The 14,099-nt window shown below is 43.3% G+C and overlaps 2 protein-coding genes across 3 annotated transcripts in view; one reads left to right on the forward strand and one right to left on the reverse strand.

The window, feature by feature from the left end:
• nat10 (N-acetyltransferase 10) overlaps window positions 1-1,937 on the forward strand; it is a 39,537-nt gene extending 37,600 nt beyond the window's left edge. The window contains exon 27 of the mRNA XM_014147631.3: window positions 1-1,937. Within this exon, the coding sequence (XP_014003106.1) occupies window positions 1-133 (133 nt within the window). The 3' untranslated portion in view covers window positions 134-1,937.
• mapda (N6-Methyl-AMP deaminase) overlaps window positions 1,883-14,099 on the reverse strand; it is a 26,847-nt gene continuing 14,630 nt past the window's right edge. The window contains exons 3-10 of one of the 2 annotated variants that reach the window (XM_045696839.2): window positions 4,032-4,092; window positions 3,799-3,886; window positions 3,639-3,720; window positions 3,193-3,319; window positions 2,976-3,056; window positions 2,747-2,885; window positions 2,417-2,517; window positions 1,883-2,286 (exon numbers count right to left, since the gene is read on the reverse strand). In XM_045696839.2, the coding sequence (XP_045552795.1) occupies window positions 2,179-2,286; window positions 2,417-2,517; window positions 2,747-2,885; window positions 2,976-3,056; window positions 3,193-3,319; window positions 3,639-3,720; window positions 3,799-3,886; window positions 4,032-4,092 (787 nt within the window). In that variant the 3' untranslated portion in view covers window positions 1,883-2,178. Of the gene's footprint in view, window positions 2,291-2,416; window positions 2,518-2,746; window positions 2,886-2,975; window positions 3,057-3,192; window positions 3,320-3,638; window positions 3,721-3,798; window positions 3,887-4,031; window positions 4,093-14,099 lie in introns of both variants that reach the window. The other variant, XM_014147635.3, reaches the window with a different exon arrangement.

Consider the following 14,099-nt stretch of genomic DNA (forward strand, 5'->3'; position numbering starts at 1 on the left):
TGACAAGAAGAGGAAGTATGAGCAGCCGAGGCCAGACAAAAACCAGGGAGGAGATACACGACACGGCAAACTGAAGAAGGCAAAGAAGGGAGGAGGCAAGGAGAAGAACAAGTTTGAAAAGAGGCCGTTATAGTGTAAATTATAGTTTTTATATTAGCTTTTAAGATTTTTATTAGAAATTGTTTTTTTTTTCAGATCCACTTTACTAGTTAGTTTCATTAAAAACATTTCTATTTCGTTTTTATATAATTTAGTTTGTCTTATGGACAGAAAGAAGCCTTTGCATGGAAGGCTGGGAGACGTGTTGTATAGTGTTTGTGTTTTTTGGGATGTCACTTCTTGTCACTGGGGCAGCAATGCACAAGCTGCTGGGTCAGGTCTTAGGTTGGGTTTAAAGGTAGATTCACGAAGTAAACCATGGTAATGGGTCAATTTCCGCAACAACCAGGAGCGCTGAAGCGTGAGGCTTCTCCGCTGTATTGTTCCCGTAGTTACCCGTGCGAATGCCACACATACTCTGTTCGACTGTGAGAGCAGTCTTGCATCATACTCGTCTGAATGGGCACGTTCGAGCAGCCGCTTTAAAAAAAAAAAAGTTTTGCATTCCGGGATAGAAGTTGTCCGACTTGCACCTAATTGTTGATTGCATGAACTTTACAAAAATCATGTGTTGAAAGGTCATGGAGTTTTGACTGCAAGTTTCTGCAGTTTCTCTAACTGCTGCCTGCATTGTGGGACGTTCTATTGTCAACCAATCATTAGGGTGTTTTTGTTTGACCAATGATGTGAATGAAACAAACCAATTTGCCAATAGTAGAGCGAGAGATGAAATATATACATTATATTCCCCAAAATGTTTTATTTAAGGCTCACTAATTGATTGTACAATGTGTACACACACTCTGTGTGTGATATGGGGGTTCAAAATGTGTTCATCTCGACATTATAAAGAAAGCCTTTTATAAACACTGCAATGTTGATCAGACCTTGCTGTTGGAAAACCACAGTGTCTGACTTTAGGCTGTCGCAGGTGCACCTCCCCCGTCTAGTCGGTTGCTTCTGCCTCACTGCCCAATATCTGCGGTGCTGCTCGTGGCAGCTTCATCACGCTGAATCTACTTTTAAAATTTAAAGTCAGTCTCAATATGACCTGCCAGATCCAGACACTTAAAAACCACTTTAGAAAAGAACAAAACATTAGCACCCCATTAGATATTTCCCCCAAAAACAAACTGAACATAATTCATAATGGTTTGTTTGTTTTGGAGTTCAAATAGGTTTCATTATTTCAGTTTACTATAACAACCTTAGAATACAGCAGTAGGACTGTGCTTTGACCAATGGCAGTGTCACCTTTCTCTGTGCATAGCCCTGTACCCAAGGGTTAGATGGAATGGGACAGAGTTCCATCCATAGAATGAAAATTAGAATCATTCTAGACTTTCTTGTGTACCCACCACCTGAGGATAGGAGACAGCATACAGTGGTGACAGTTCCACCCATAGAAATATAATAATTATTTGGTTATGGTTCCACCGCCTAGTCCAAATCAATTTATCACCTGCCTTTTCCTGTACCTACTGTAACCGGCTCATTTAATCCAGTACCAACAATATATTGAGTTGCTTACATTCAGATGAGTTGGAGTCTGCAAGGATCAACATACTTAAAGATGATTCATTGAATGATGAGCATACGTTTTACATAATATGACCCAGATCTGATTCTTTTGACCGTTATGTCACCTTGCCTCAATCTTCAGTGAATGGAAAACGTACCTGCCTTCTGTTCTAGTATTTGTTTGCGGAGAATAAGTTTCGCATGGAAAGTAAAGTAGCCTACATGATACCTTTATACTTACTGGAAGACAAGTAAAAGCAACTTATTAAAGCAGCATGATGTATGTTTTATTGATAAACTACTTTACTAATACAAAATGTCTCCCTTTTGTAAATGACTCATGGTCCTGCATTCTTCATCTATTCTGAGAAGCACGTGGGGGGGGGGGGGGGCTCTGCTGGAATCACTAATCTACATCTCATAACTACTCAAATGGTCAAGATTGGTTATTCTGATCCCATAGATGTCAAGCAGCGCGTCATAACTGGAACAGCGTTGGCCGTAGCTCGAGCCACTTCTGGTGTAGCTGCTGCTTTAGGTCTGGGGCGAAGGTGCAGTCTATCGCCTTCTGGGACAGAGTCCACATGTCCTCCTGACTGAGGTTGAAGGTAGAGGCTGCCAACTGGTACTCCTGAGACAGGTCCGTGCAGAACACCCCCTTGTCGTCTGTCTGAAAACAAGAGTACTGTCACACTCCCACAAAATAAGTGTGCAACTCTGACTTGCAAGTTAAACAGAAGTGTTGAATTAATAGTTAAACGTTTATGCATCAGACACATTTCGGGCAAACACTTACACAGATCACACTAGGGTGTCCCATTTGGTACCAGTACAGGAAGTGATGTTGAGAATACGATGACACTGTCTGACCCTTGACATTAGAGGTTAGGCATAGTTCTGCGAGGAAAGGTTTAGGAAAAGTACAGTATATGAAAGCTTGGACAGAGGCAACATTAGCTACCACAAGATCAATACTAAACAGTTTATATATATACACTTTAGCCTTGATCATTTAAAAAATATATTTAGATCAACAACAAAAAATCTAGCTTTACAGTGGACAATAAATAACCCTTTTAGAGCAATCACTAGACTGTCCTTCCTGCCCTGAACATACTATTCTTACCCAGAGGTGTGTTATGCTTCCGTACTGTATCAACCAGGCTTTGTGACCCACCCACTTCAGGGTGTAAGTAAGTCCCATGACCAATCCTGTCAGGTGGAATGTTTAGCAGCAGCTCTGATTCGTCTGCCTGAGATGGCACCTGGAACATTGCATTTGTCAAAACTAATGAAAAACTTATCCATACATCATTTGGAATTGCTTGAATCAGTTAAGTTTTGATGCTACCTACCTCGGACAGGTGTAGAGAGAGTTTTAGTCCACAGTTCTTGGCTTTTTGCAAGGCGGGAAGGAGATCTCTGCCATGGCCCACCTTGGAAATAAGAAACATTTTACATTTCAGTAATTTAGCAGAAGCTCCTATTCAGAGTGACTTAGAATCAGTGCATTTATGTCATCTTGAGAAACGTGTCAACCATAAGCAAGCAAGGCACTGATCCACTACTGACCGTAGGATCTCCACTGAGGTCCAGCCCCACCACCAGACCATCGGTAGACAGCATGAAGTCCTCTGCCAGTTTAACGGTCTCCATAGCAACCTCGGCCCCATTCCTACGGTCAACAGCTACCAGGAACCTAAATGGGGGAAAATATATTATGTTACTTAAGGTATCAATGTTTTCATTGTAAGTTACTATAACTTTTTATAGCTATTACCATACCAATTTCTACCAATATTTACATTTGAGTCATTTAGCATTCGCTCTTATCCAGATAATTAATACATTTTCATCGTTTTTTTTGTACTGGTCCCCTGTGGGAATCAAACCCACAACCCCAGCATTGCAAGCGCTATGCTCTTAACCGCCACACGAGGCTCTGTCCTTGATTGTTTGGAAACAGTACTTCAGCATTCATAAGTAAAGCAAGCATTACAAATGCATTGAAAACATACCTGACTTCAATGTCAACTCCCTCATTTTTACATTGACGGATGGCCTCGATGACTGTTTCCACATACCTTCTCTTTGTCATTCCTAAGTTATACAAAACAAATGTAAGCGAAGCCCTGCATATAAGCAATCCAATCCAGTGTGTCTAGCATGTGGCCTTGCCTGTGGTCTTCTCCTTTCGTGGGGTACTTCTCAGTTCTAGATATTTTACTCCATCAGCTGCAAATTCCCTGATGACATCTTTGGCAACCTAGAAACAAGGACAGATTTTTTTTTAAACGTGTTCAATGCTAGATTGGCTCCAGGCTCCATCGAGTCAATAGTGTTAGGTTTATGGGTGAGATTGTTTAAGTTAGTGAAGCTGCAAATAAGTGACCATAGACAATGGAATTTACCATAAGAATGTCCTCCTCTGTATCTACTAACTGATGGATGACTTTGAAGACCTGGAAACACCTGGAGAGACAAGATGACAGGTTGTTGTGAGAGTAAAATTACAGGTCATCATTGTCCATAAAATTACTTCTTATTTGTATTAAAATGTCAGCTGGTATATACCCAACTTGATACATTTCTGAATGTAAAGGTGTAAATAAATTGTTAAATTCCTGCATAAAATGGGGAATACGCCAACTCTTGGCACATTAGTGTGCTTACATTGTCTAATGCACTCAGTGGTAAGGGTATGGAATTCTGGGTAATCCACAGCAGATCTATGGAAAATTGTTGTGGACGAGTTAAGAATTGAATGCCCTGGGATAAAAACTGACATTATGTTGTTATAATGTCTTAATTCACATTTGTATCATACTGATAACAACTACTGTTGACTTGGTGTCAAATAAGACATTTTACAGGGCTCCAGACTAACGTTCTCCCCTGGTGGCACTTGTGCCACAAACTTTTTCAGTTGGTGCACCAGCCCATGAAACATGAAAAAAGAGAAACAGGCCGAAAAGATTCTCATCCATCTCAGGCACAGAACAAAAGATGTAGTCTAAATTGGAATCAGAAACAGTGACATTCATACTAGCCCAGATGCCATTAATGGTCTCCTAAGGAAGCATTTCAGCTGCAGTCAATACTCATATATATCCCACTCGAAGATTTCTGCACAATTCTACTCAAAGAACAGGAGGATCCATATGAATACTGGTTGAGACTGAATCGAGCAACAGACACTGCTACAGAAGGCCTGAAGGAGCAGGGTAAGGCAAAGGATGATCTCAACACAGACATTACTCACATGTTCATCATGAACTGTCCAAGCAAAGAACTAGCCTTCACATTCAGAGCCAGGACTATTGACAAGTGGTCTGCACAGTACAAGATGTGCTAAACGACTACCACGTTGAGATGAGCTTCAAAGCAAATGCAAAAGTGCATAGAGAAACGAGTGAGAGAATCCCAGTGAACAGAATCAAGGTTACTTTTACTTCAGTCTGATTCGCAGATAAACAGGAGCCACAGCCACAACAAGAGCTCAGATCACTGTTCTAGAGCAGGAGTTCCCAAACATTTTCACTCAGGCCCCCCTTCCAGCATTGGGGAACATTCTGTGTGCGCGCACGCCACGTCTAGCACTGTTCATGACACAAACTGTTAAGACCCTTCTTATTGGCGAAGAGAACATTTTGCAGGTTTAAAGCTTATTTCCTGCAATTCTACACATTTTGTCATGGGGTGCAGAGTAAATTATTGCAGTTTTAAAACCAATTTCCTAGAATTCTACACATTTTACCATGTTTTATGTGAGCTCATGGGATATTTGAGTGGGCTAAAAAACCTCGCTAAAAAACAGCTGACATGGGCTAGTTGATCTGGACATTTCTGCCAAGTTATAAATAGCTCTCGAAGGTATGCAATGACTGACATGACGAGGTAAACTGATGATGCACTACCCCTCGCACACCTCACCGTTACTCTAGAGAGTAATTGATATGCTAGAGAATGTCTTGCTGCCTGGCCCAGCTCAGTCTAACTCGGAAAAGGACTGCTAGTAAACTACACAAGATGAACGCCTGAATGCCACACCATGCTCTGTGTGCCATAATGCTACTCTGCCGTGAGAACAGGCGGTGTTTCAGGTGTCATTCAGCTGACCATTCAAGGCGCAACTGCCCGGGAGATGAAGAGAACCACGACTCCGTTGGAGCAGGGAAATTAACTGGTCTGCGCTCAGGAGAGGACAGTGCAAATCATAAGATTGAGACTCCCATCACCACCATTGATGATATGGAAGATCGTGAGTCACTATACCAGCTTGACAGCAACAGTATCCCAGACCACAAAACTGTCATTTTTCAAGGGGCAGAGGGAATTCAGAGGACTGACAGTTTATTTTACACACCTGTCTCTGTCGAAAATGGCCCTACGCTAAAGTGGATCAATGGCATGCACTCTGAGTGAGGCAACCGAAGCAAGCCTGTTACAATCCAGTCATTCCATGAAAATATATTTGACTGATGGTGTCATTGATGGCTGTGGTGGTCATCAAGTTACCCCTAAAGCAATGTATGACCTTGACGTATCATTCCTGCACTTGTTGTACCAGGTCAAGCTGATGAGATGATACTAGGGAGCAACGGCAAAAAGAAACAGTTACTGGAGACTCATGTCCTTGCCTGACAATAATTAAAGTGAAGAACACTGTCAGTTTGTCACTTCTTTCCAATTCAGAGAGGTTGAGATGTGAGTCTGTGTCAGACAGAGTAGGTATAGTCAAGCTCAAGCAAAGGGTTACATTACAGCCACAGAGTGAACATCTTGTTTAGGGCAATTTACCTGCGTCTGCAGTTATATCATTAAGCAGCACAGTGATCATTGAACCCACTCAATCCAAGTCCAGACCAAAACACATACTGGTAGGAAGGGTTATCACTCCATTATGGGTAGATGGTTCTATCCAATTGAAAATAGTCAATCTTACAAACGAGACAATCATTCTGAGGAGAAATGCAAAAATCGCTGATGTGTCTCCTTGCATTACAGTAGAGGACTTACCAGAGTCTGACAGTATCCAGTCTAATGTGCACTGCACACAGAGCTACGACACCCCATCAAGAACAAAGGAAGAGATGCACACCTAGCTGCACTCAGTGGAAATGTTTGCTACTCGACAATCGATCTCACGACAATCGATCTCATTAAGGTTCCTTTACACAAATAAGACAAAAGGTACACAGGGTTTTCATCACCCTTTGGACTCAGTAGGTTACCGCAGGACCTTTTGAACAGTCCAGCGAGGTTCATGCACATGATGATGTCCATATTCGGTGATGAGAACTTCACAAGCCTACTGTGCTACCTTGATGACCCAATGGTCTTTGCCCCTACTGAGCAGCTAGCTCTTGAATGCCTCCAGATGGTGTTCTCTGTCAACACACAACCTGAAGCTGACTCTCAAAGAGTACCACTTTTTTAGAAGATCTGTCAAGTTTCATGGCCACCTCTGTGAATTTGGTGTGCAAACAGATCTCAAAGCACACTGTTTTACAATCAAGATATCTGATATGGCTTTGAAATACGAAGAGCGTGAAATTCGGTATCGGCCATCGTGAGTGCACCAGGCCTCATTGCAAAGTTTTTTAGGACATTACATTTACTGTTAGATTAATACATGGCTGCTAGCAGTAGATGTTATATTTAGAATTAGTGATCTAGCTCATGTGTTTTGAGTTTTTCACTTACACAGGTGGTGAATTAGGCCTACAGTGAGGGGGAAAAGTATTTGATCCCCTGTTGATTTTGTACGTTTGCCCACTGACAAAGAAATTATCAGTCTATAATTTTAATGGTAGGTTTATTTGAACAGTGAGAGACAGAATAACAACAACAAAAATCCAGGAAAACACATGTAAAAAATGTTATAAAATGATTTGCATTTTAATGAGGGAAATAAGTATTTGACCCCTCTGCAAAACATTACATTTTTTACATTTTAGTCATTTAGCAGACGCTCTTATCCAGAGCGACTTACAGTAGTGAATGCATACATTTCATACATTTAATTTTTTATTCATTTTTTGTACTGACCCCCGTGGGAATTGAACCCACAACCCTGGCGTTGCAAACACCATGCTCTACCAACTGAGCCACACGGGACACATGACTTAGTACTTGGTGGCAAAACCCTTGTTGTTGGTAATCAGAGGTCAGACGTTTCTTGTAGTTGGCCACCAGGTTTGCACACATCTCAGGAGGGATTTTGTCCCACTACTCTTTGCAGGTCTTCTCCAAGTCATTAAGGTTTCGAGGCTGACGTTTGGCAACTCGAACCTTCAGCTCCCTCCACAGATTTTCTATGGGATTAAGGTCTGGAGACTGGCTAGGCCACTCCAGGACCTTAATGTGCTCCTTCTTGAGCCACTCCTTTGTTGCCTTGGCCGTGTGTTTTGGGTCATTGTCATGCTGGAATACCGATCCACGACCCATTTTCAATGCCCTGGCTGAGGGAAGGAGGTTCTCACCCAAGATTTGACGGTACATGGCCCCGTCCATCGTCCCTTTGATATGGTGAAGTTGTCCTGTCCCCTTAGCAGAAAAACACCCACAAAGCATAATGTTTCCACCTCCATGTTTGACGGTGGGGATGGTGTTCTTGGGGTCATAGGCAGCATTCCTCCTCCTCCAAACACAGCAAGTTGAGTTGATGCCAAAGAGCTCCATTTTGGTCTCATCTGACCACAACACTTTCACCCAGTTGTCCTCTGAATCATTCAGATGTTCATTGGCAAACTTCAGACAGGCATGTATATGTGCTTTCTTGAGCAGGGGGACCTTGCGGGCGCTGCAGGATTTCACTCCTTCACGGCGTAGTGTGTTACCAATTGTTTTCTTGGTGACTATGGTCCCAGCTGCCTTGAGATCATTGACAAGATCTTCCCGTGTAGTTCTGGGCTGATTCCTCACCGTTTTCATGATCATTGCAACTCCACGAGGTGAGATCTTGCATGCAGCCCCAGGCCGATTGAGATTGACAGTTATTTTGTGTTTCTTCCATTTGCGAATAATCGCACCAACTGTTGTCACCTTCTCACCAAGCTGCTTGGCGATGGTCTTGTAGCCTTGTGTAGGTCTACAATCTTGTCCCTTACATCCTTGATCTTTGGTCTTGGCCATGGTGGAGAGTTTGGAATCTGATTGATTTGATTGCTTCTGTGGACAGGTGTCTTTCATACAGGTAACAAACTGAGATTAGGAGCACTCCCTTTTAGAGTGTGCTCCTAATCTCAGCTCGTTACCTGAAGAAAAGACACCTGGGAGCCAGAAATCTTTCTGATCGAGAGGGGGTCAAATACTTACCGTAATTTCCAGACTATTGAGCGCACCCACTGAATAAAAAAAAAAAGTATTATTTTGAACATAAATAAGCCGCACATGTCTATAAGCCGCAGGTGCCTACCGGTACATTGAAACAAATTAACTTTACACAGGCTTTAACGAAACACGGCTTGTAACAAAAATAAATAGGCTTTAACGAAACACGGCTTGTAACAAAAAATGTAATATTAGCAGTAAGCTTTAGTTGTCTTTTTGCACTGAGTCAATTCCTCACGCTGCTGTTTCCAACGTCTTATCATCGACTCATTAAGACCAAGCTCCCGTGCAGCAGCTCTATTTCCTTTTCCAACAGCCAGATCAATCGCCTTCAACTTGAATGCTGCATCATATGCATTTCTCCGTGTCTTTGCCATGATGAGGGTGACAAAATGACTACCGTAATCAGAATGATGGGAAGTTTGAGAGCGCTCGATTTAATCTAAACAGTAAATAAAAAAGTTGTTTGACCTTAACCCGTTAGGCAATTTCAATGGTCTAATGAAAGCTTCATGCCGCCAAAAAACTGAGCACGTCACACAATTTTTTTTAAATTGAAAGCGGGAAAAATCCATATATTAGCCGCGTCATTGTTTAAGCCGCGAGGTTCAAAGCGTGGGAAAAAAGTTGCGGCTTATAGTCCGGAAATTACGGTATTTCTCTCATTAAAATGCAAATCAATTTATAACATTTTTGACATGCGTTTTTCTGGATTTTGGGGTTGTTATTCTGTCTCGCACTGTTCAAATAAACCTACCATTAAAATTATAGACTGATCATTTCTTTGTCAGTGGGCAAACGTACAAAATCAGCAGGGGATCAAATATTTTATCCCCTCACTGTAGATGAAACAACTTATTTATTGAATACGATCTCAGTAGTCTATTAGACCGCTTAATAAAGCATTGTGAATGACCTTGTAATGACTTGATAAGATAATGACTCAAATGTATTCTATAGTGTGAAACTGCGGAAATTTATTTTTGGGTGCCACCAAATCATGGGCTGCTGCCACCAACTGAAAAAGTGAGTGGCACCAGTGCCACCAGGGGAAAATCTAAGTCTGGAGCCCTGCTATGATGGAATAACACTTTCAAAAGAAGATCCAAGTTTAGCCACTGGCTAAAGCGACGACACTTCACAGCCTGAGCTAACAATAACCAGCTAACATACAATACCAGTCAAAAGTTGGGACACACCTACTCATTCAAGGGTTTTTCTTTATTTTTACTATTTTCTACATTGTAGAATAATAGTGAAGACATCAAAACTATGAAATAACACATATGGAATCATGTAGTAACCAAACAAAGTGTTCGTTTATAAGTAGCCACCCTTTGCCTTGATGACAGCTTTGCACACTCTTGGCATTCTCTCAACCAGCTTCATGAGGAATTATTTTCCAACAGTCTTGAACGAGTTCCCACATATGCTGAGCACTTGTTCGCTGCTTTTCCTTCACTCTGAGGTACAACTCATCCCAAACCATCTCAATTGGGTTGAGGTCGGGTGATTGTGGAGGCCAGGTCATCTGATGCAGCACTCCATCACTCTTCTTCTTGGTCAAATAGCCCTTACACAGCCTGGAGGTGTGTTTTGGGTCATTTTCCTGTTGAAAAACAAATGATAGTCCCACTAAACGCAAACCTGATGGGATGGTGTATCACTGCAGAATGCTGTGGTAGTCATAATGGCTGTGCCTTGAATTCTAAGAACATCACAGAGTGTCACCAGCAAAGCACCTCCACACAATCACACCTCCTCCTCCATGCTTCACCGTGGGAACCACACATGCAGAGATCATTCATTCACCTACTCTGCGTCTCACAAAGACACAGCGGTTGGAACCAAAAATCACACAGGGTTAATGTCCATTGCTCATGTTTCTTGGCCCAAGCAAGTCTCTTTTTCTTATTGGTGTACTTTAGTAGTGGTTTCTTTGCAGCAATTCAACCATGAAGTCCTGATTCATGCAGTCTCCTCTGAACAGTTGATATTGAGATGTCTGTTACTTGAACTCTGTGAAGCATTCATTTGGTCTGCAATTTCTGAGGCTGGTAACTATAATGAACTTATCCTCTGGGTTAACTCTGGGTCTTCCTTTCCTGTGGCGGTCCTCATGAGAGCCAGTTTTATCATAGCGCTTGATGGTTTTTGCGGCTGCACAACATTTTTCAGATTGACTGACCTTCATGTCTTAAAGTAATGATCGTCTGTCATTTCTCTTTGAGCTGTTCTTGCCATAATATGGATTTGGTCTTGTACCAAATAGGGCTATATTCTGTATACTACGCCTACCTTGTCACAACACAACTGATTGGCTCAAACGCATTAAGAAGGAAATAAATTCACAAATTAACTTTAAACAAGGCACACCTGTTAATTTAAATGCATTCCAGGTGACAACCTCATGAAGCTGGTTGAGAGTACGCCAAGAGTGCATAGTTGTCATCAAGGCAAAGGGTGGCTACTTGAAGAATCTCAAATATAAAATATATTTTGATTTAACACTTTTTTGGTTACTTCATGATTCCATATGTGTTATTTCATAGTTTTGATGTCTTCACTATTATTTTACAATGTAGAAAATAGTAAAAATAAAGAAAAACCCTTGAATGAGTAGGTGTCCAAACTTTTGACTGGTAGTGTACACACTGACGAAACCTGACTCTGTCACGCCCCGATCTGTTTCACCTGTTCCTATGATTGTCTCCACCCCCTCCAGGTGTCGCTTATTTTCCACTGTGTATTTATCCTTGTGTTTCCTGTCTCTCTGTGCCAGTTCATCTTGTTTGTTTTCCAAGTCAACCAGCGTTTTCCCCATTCTTCTGCTTTTTGCTATTTTTCCTGTCCTCCCCGGTTTTGACCCTTGCCTGTTTCTGGACTATGATCTGGTTTTGACCTTTTGCCTGTCCACGACCATTCTCTTGCCTACTCCTTTTGGATTAATAAACATTGTAAAACTCCAATCATCTGCCTCCTGTGTCTGCATCTGGGTCTCACCTTGCGTCATGGTAGTACGAACTGCCCATGACAGACCCAGCAGACTTGGACCAGCTCTGCCACGCTGTCTCCCTGCATGGAGCCACCATTGGGAGACATTGAGTTGTTACAGGGCCTTTTGGAAGGGCTCAGTTCCTTGACGGAACGCCACGACCATGGGTTAAAGGATATTATTGAGCAAATCAGGGAGTTAGCTCAAAGGCTGACTGCCACCCTTGAAAAACCCCAATCACTCAGTAATTTTGTTCCTCTCTGTGGTGAGTTTGTACAGCCTATCCCGGAGAACCCCGCATACCTCCTCCGGAGCGTTATTTGGGGAATCCTGGTACCTGCCGGGGTTTTCTTTCTCAGTGCTCGCTTATTTTTGAGCTACAGCCATTTTCGTTTCCCTCAGACCGATCGAAGATAGCGTATATTATTACGCTAATGTCGGGAAGGGCGCTCTCCTGGGCTACGGCAGTTTGGGAGCAACAATCTGCCATTTGTGGTCATCTGGAGGAATTTATGGCAGAGGTGAGAAAGGTATTTGAGTCTCCGGTATCCGGGAGAAAGGCGGCCAGTAAACTGCTGGACTTACGTCAAAACTCCCGTAGTGTGGCAGGCTACGTGGTTGATTTTCGCACGTTGGCCGCCGAGAGTGCCTGGAATCCAGAGTCTCTTTTCGATACTTTTCTACACGGATTATCTGAGGAGGTAAAGGATGAGCTAGCTGCTCGGGAATTGCCGGTGGACCTCGACTCCCTTATCGCCCTAACCATCAAAATCAATGGACACCTAAGGGAACGTAGGAGTGAGAGGAGGTCTGGTCTCGGGCACTCTCGTGCACCCGCTATGGCTCGTTCACCTTCGGGGGAATCCGGAAGTTTCCAAAGGCAGCTTTTCAGAGAGGATTCGAAGCCACCCGAGTGCTCTCGGGAATCTACGATGGGTGAGTTGGATACTCCTGAGCCTATGCAGTTGGGAAGAGCTAGGTTATCAGTTGGGGAATGCTCACGGAGGACGAACAGTAACGGTTGTCTATACTGTGGAGGGGCAAGACATTTTATAGCTACCTGCCCTATTAGGAAACCCTTGTCTCTAGTGGGTACCAGCACTATGGTGAGTCAGACTGGGAGTTCCCTAATTCCCATCACCCACACACCCTTTTTTGGGCTTGTGCTGTGGGGAGCCTCTCTCTCTGTTCCCATAGATGCTAGGACACTGGACGGCCGCTCTATAGGGGAAGTCACCCATAGTACTGTGCTCGTTCAATTACGGGTTGCTGGTATGACCTCCTGGATGTGTTCAGTAAGGCACATGCTACTTCCCTTCCCCCGCACCGTCCTTATCACTGTGCCATTGATCTTCTCCCAGGCACTACACCACCTTGGGGTCGGTTGTATTCTCTGTCCGGACCAGAGACCAAAGCTATGGAGGAACACATAGAGGAGTCTCTGGCCACTGGCCCCGTCCATCCGTCTGCATCTCCTGCTGGCGCAAGGTTTTTCTTTGTGGAGAAGAAGGACAAGACCCTGCATGCTAAACCGTTTTGTGTTCATTTACCTTGACGACATTGTGTTTTTTTCCCGATCTGCCCAAGAATATGTACTTCATGTCAGACAGGTCCTTCAGCGCCTCCTGGAGAACCAATAGTTTGCGAAAGCCGAGAAGTGTGAGTTCCACCGCTCTACTATCACCTTTCTGGGATGTGTCATTGCTGAGAGAAATATTCAGATGGCTCCTGGAAAGGAGAAAGCAGTGGTGGATTAACCTCAACCAACGTCCAGGGTGCAGTTGCAACGGTTGCTTGGTTTTGTTAACTTCTACCGCTGTTTCATTCGGGATTACAGCAACTTGGCGGCCCCCCTCTCGGCACTCACCTCTCCCAAGGTACCGTTCAAATGGTCTCCAGCTGTCGACAAAGCCTTTGTTGACCTAAAGCATCGGTTCACATCGGTTCCTCATCCATCCGGACCCCTCGTGTCAATTTGTGGTGGAAGTTGATGCTATGGATGTTGGAGTGGGGGCCATCCTGTCCCAGCGATCTGCCCAGGACCAAAAGCTTCATCCCTATGCCTTCCTGTCTCAATCCTGCAGAGAGGAACTACGATGTAGGCAACCCAGAACTCCTGGTGGTTAAGATGGCGTTGGAAGAGTGGAGG

The sequence above is a fragment of the Salmo salar genome, chromosome 16, assembly GCF_965601325.2.
Source record: "Salmo salar chromosome 16, fSalSal1, whole genome shotgun sequence".
NCBI classification, from domain to species: Eukaryota; Metazoa; Chordata; class Actinopteri; order Salmoniformes; family Salmonidae; genus Salmo; species Salmo salar.